Source organism: Oxyura jamaicensis, chromosome 2 (assembly GCF_011077185.1).
Source record: "Oxyura jamaicensis isolate SHBP4307 breed ruddy duck chromosome 2, BPBGC_Ojam_1.0, whole genome shotgun sequence".
NCBI classification, from domain to species: domain Eukaryota; kingdom Metazoa; phylum Chordata; class Aves; order Anseriformes; family Anatidae; genus Oxyura; species Oxyura jamaicensis.
This window is the reverse complement of record NC_048894.1, coordinates 137,851,395-137,856,127: the sequence shown is the minus strand read 5'-3', so window position 1 is coordinate 137,856,127 and position 4,733 is coordinate 137,851,395. Positions and strand designations below refer to the sequence as shown.

Genomic DNA, 4,733 nt, shown 5'->3' with positions numbered 1-4,733 from the left:
GTGTTGAAATCTGTTTCTCTTCTGCACGCTGAGACAGCTTCTGTAGAAATAGTTACAGAGTGAGAAGGCTGTGTCCCAGAGGGGTTTCGGTTGTATTATTCTGTGGGTTGCTCTGTCTGAAGGAGGTCTTCTCAGGGGTCCTGAGCATCCTTGTCCCTGTGAGTGCAGGAGGCTCCCCAGTGGCCTCCTCGCTGAGACATGGCTTATTTCTAAGTGTCCTCCACCAACATCAGGAAAATCAGGCTGCCTGTGCGTAGGCTGGTACATACTGACCCAGATACAGACCAACCCCATAAAGCTTGAAGTTTGTTATTGGATATTTAAGTGCTACCTGGATGCTGAACACCTGCCAGAAGCAGCACGTTTCTTGCACCAGTGTTGAGTTACCTCGCTGGCTACGGCCAAACCAGCCCTCGACTGCTTGCTGGGACGTTTGATCGAATGAGCTGTCCCATGATGATTCTGGGAAGAGGCTTGCAGTGCTCACTCGACGGGGGGAGGGGGGAACAAAGTGCTGCTGACTTTTTCTACCCAAGCAGCAGCAAATGCAGCCCTCAGAAGAAAGTATACTGACAGTTCATTCCCTCTCCCAAGTGTAAAGCTGCTTTCTTACTGATTCTGAGATATTGGTTCTGCCCTGTGCTACAGCAGGAAATGCCTCCAGTCATCTACTCATCTGTTGGGAATTGCTCTGCACTGTTCCCAATACCTTCTAAATAGAAGCCTTCTGTTCATCCAAAGTGGCTCTTCCCAACATTGCAACTTCTGTAAGAGCCCAACAAAGTGGGCAAATGGCACCACTTGTTTTTCTGGTACTTCTAAGGGAAAGTTGGCTCTGCAGGGCTCCTTCCTCTCCAGGAAGGTGAAGGTGTAATGGGGTTGCCAATAGAGGGAGGAGAAAGATGTCTGCTAGAGGTGGCTTCTCACAGGGATGAGAGGTGAACCCAGACGAATTTAGGGAACAAATAAAGACCCAGGTTCCAAAGAGCAAGGGCAACGCTCCACCAGCACAGGTAACCCAGGGTGCTACCTTGGAAAGAGTCTCCTCCCTTTGAGGTGTTATTATTGAGCCCTAGGAAATATCCTTACAGTTTAAATGATGGGATTGAGAGAAGTTTCCTTATTATGGAAATGTGATTGATAAGTGGTTTCATTCAGCTTTTGAAATCCACAAGATTTCACAAGCAGCAGCAGTACCTGTTCTCAGTCAGGCTACCTCCTGCAGTGTCCTTTTATATAGCAAGTGACCGCAGCCAAGTATTCCTGTACCTTTGTGTTTTCCTCTTGGCACCGCCCTTGCCAATCACCAAAACCTTTTGACATGAAATAAAGCTCGCACGCATTTTTTTTGAATGCTCTGTTTTGTTTTGGAAGAGGTGAGAAGCGCTGGTGGTGCCCACAGATGGGGTGGACCTGGAGCCCACGGGAGGAGGGAGAGGAGGAAGGACCCTGCCTGGGTGACCCGGGTGGCTCAGAGTCTCATGAGGCAGGGGCAGTGCTTGTGTGGCGTTTCAATCTTCACGATCCTGTTAGATCCTAGAGAGTATGTCACCTCATCTTCAGTCACCCCTGGCGGCAAGGAGATTTCCTTCCTGATGTTTTTGTAGTTATACTCCCTCCCTCGCGCGGTGGTGTGTGTCTCCTCATGCTCCGCTAGCACTTGGACCTTCCTGTCCTTCACCTTCACAGTGACTTCCTCGGGGTCAAAACCCTTCACGTCCATCACAGCTAAAACGTTACGATCCCGGGAAGCATTCGACATCCTGTTAGATCTTCTTTGTATGCTGCAACAAAAACAAGAACAAAGCCTTGCAGACCAACTCATGGAGGAATGGCTGGATAACTTTGAGGCCAAGAGAAGCAAATGGGAAACTGTTGGCTCTTATCTTCACACGCACAGGCTGACCCACAGCACTCAGGGTGCTCTTGGCCCACGTCTGCAAGCTTTGGTGATCAGGAGTACTTCAGCGTGCCCTCTTGGGATGGGGAAACTGAGAAGGTGAAAAGCTCTGCCCACTCAGTATAGGGAACCCAGTGCTCCTCTTTCATGTGTAAATGTGCCCACTAAGCCATGCGTGCCCTGTCACGCATTGTCCTACATTGAAATGGGGAGTTGCAACAGATCACGTTTTCCACTTAGGAGTTTTGTCTGAAGCAATCAGGGGACAAGAGACACATCTGGCAAAAAATACAAAAATGCTCCTGCGGAGCTGGGCTGGAGGCTCACCGATCCATTAAAATGATTTCTAATCCTGTCAAACAGCAAGTCTGCTCCAGCAAAAGAATGGTTCTTATTCAAACCATTCGTAAAACACACAGCAGAAGGGGCACCTCTGTTACAACAGCTGAAGAGGACACGAGGCACCAAACTCAGAGGGTAACGCACCTGATGAAGGAGGAAATGGGGCCACAAGTGAGGAAACAGGTGAGAGATCCCAGGGGGGTTCATGCACACCAATGGAAATCTGGACCCAAGGACCTGAAATGCTGCTCAACAGCCCTGCACGAGCCCCAGCCACCAGGTAAAGCAACCTCGCAGTGACTTTTGGTTGTGCAGAAGTCAGTGTAAAACTAACCCCGGGGCTGGACTTTCTTCTTTTTCCTCTGGCTTCACTGCACCCACCGGCTTGTGCACGTGGCAGGTGGTAGCTGGCACTCACTGGTAATGAAAACGTTGCGTTTTTAATTGACTGGGTCAAGGCCTCGCCTCCAGGCATGGCAGAAGGGAACTCAAAGAGAAGGCTGCGTTTGGGCACAGCACAGCAAAAGGAGGCTCCTGGCAGCATCTGAGGGCCAAGGGCTCTCCCATCCCTTCTGGTCTCCCAGCGCTCGGCTGCGCCTCCGCTCAGACAGAAGGGTTGTGTCCCGTACCGCCCCCCTTGCTGTGGGGCTACGCTCTGATTTTATCTATCTGCACTAACATCAACCTTCAGCTCCTTTCATGAAATGAAAACCATCTCAACAGCGGCCAGAACAGAAATCCAGAAATCCTGAAATGTCCCTGTACGTACGCCTCCAGTGCCAGCATGCATGCACCCCACGGGGGCTTGGTCTGGATGGAGGCCGCAACGCGCCCCTGCTGCCCGTCACCCTGCCCAGGAGGCCGGCGTGCGGCCCTGTTACCTGACCAGCTCCTGCTCCATGTCCACCGTGGCCGGCAGGGCCCTGCCACGCTCTGCCGGGTGGCTGGATGTCCCGCGGGGACACAGGCAGGGGCAGGGGAGACGCGGCAGGGGGCTGCAGGGGCAGCAGGGGGGCAGCTCCTCCTGCAGGTGCCGCAGGTGCCGGTCCAGCAGCCGCACCTGCCTCTGCATTTCTCTCTCTGCTCGCCTCATTTCCCACTCGGCGTCTTCCAAAATGCGGTTGAACAGAGACATCTTCGAGCTGCGGCGAGCCGCATCGGTGCCCGAGCGCAGGTTGCGCTCGGAGAGGGGAAAAAATTTGCCCGGAGAGCTGCGGGTTGGCGTGAGCTGTGGGGCACAGCCACGGGTGTTCTTCTGAAACCTGTGACTTGAGGAGGTGGCTTGTGACATCACGGGGCTGGGGACGTGTCATGGGGCATGGGGCTGTGTCACAGCCCCCCAGGAGTGCCCTCACAGGCGTCCCCCACACGTCAGGACAAGGTGATGCCTTGGTAGGAGTCAGTGACAGAGAGATTGCAGTCAATGGAGCACAATGAAGCACAATGGTGTCGCATCCTGCACTTGCTTTACAGAGAAGGAGACATGGCTTGGGCTCTGCCGACACCCAGAGCACTGCTGCAAGCCCTTGTCCAAGCTGACAGCTTTGCAGATGTAGTGAGTGCTGGGCCTGAGCAGAGGTGTGGGAGCCAGCAGCTCCTGGAGACTCTAAACCCCATGGAATCACAGAATGGTTTGGGTTGGAAGGGACCTTAAAGCCCACCCAGTTCCAGCCCCCTGCCATGGGCAGAGACACCTCCCAGCAGACCAGGCTGCCCCATGTGGGGCTGCCTGTTGGACACCCGTCACATCACAGTGTTGGCACACCATTTCCACGAATGTAAACATTCGACTAGCTCTGACTGATGTACACCTCATTACATCGCCATATGCCAGCAAATGTTTGTTAGCAGCCAAATGCTTCATACGTACTCAGAAGGCAAAACTTCTTAATGAACCATCATTCCCAGAAGTGACGCTCACCATCAGCTTCTGTCCTGTCACCTCCAATAAGCGCCGCAGCCCAAGACACGAACCATCTTCCCTCAGACTGTCCTGCCACACGAACGCTAATCCCAGCCTCAGCAGCAGCATCCACGTCTCGGAGGCATCTGCAGAGTGGTGAGCTGTATGACATGTTATTTTCCCCAGGCAAAATACGACTTTGGCTTTTTAATAAATCAAAAGAGCCAGTTTATTTTATATTGAATGGTAGTCTCACCCAGAAAAAAAATACTTTATGGTTTATTACTCATAAAAGGCTCAGCTTTTTTGTTTTCAGGATGAATCTTTTATTTAAAGGCTGAATTCAAAGGCTGCCGCTGTGTGAAGAGTCCCTCCTGGAAGGAGCCTGTGCACCTTTCCGACTGGGGTGTTTTGTCTTCAAAACTCTGACACTCTCTGGTCTCCCTGGCTCCACATGAAAGAGCCTTTCAGGAGGTCTCTCTCGCGTGGTAAGAGCCTGAATCATTTATTTCACAGAGGAAGTTTTGTTTGCCAAGTCACATCTGAGGAGACGAGATCTGGAGCAGACCGCTCACGCTGAGGAGCATT

General features: G+C 52.3%; 1 protein-coding gene across 1 annotated transcript; it reads right to left on the bottom strand.

Annotated features, from left to right (window-relative positions):
• Nucleotides 1-1,392: 1,392 nt before the first annotated feature.
• Nucleotides 1,393-3,377, bottom strand: ODF1 (outer dense fiber of sperm tails 1). Its single transcript, XM_035317225.1, has 2 exons — nt 3,124-3,377; nt 1,393-1,784 (listed from the first exon to the last, which is right to left on the bottom strand). The coding sequence occupies exons 1-2, from the start codon at nt 3,375-3,377 to the stop codon at nt 1,472-1,474; spliced, it is 567 nt and encodes a 188-aa protein (XP_035173116.1). The 3' UTR covers nt 1,393-1,471.
• Between the last annotated feature and the right edge of the window lie 1,356 nt (nt 3,378-4,733).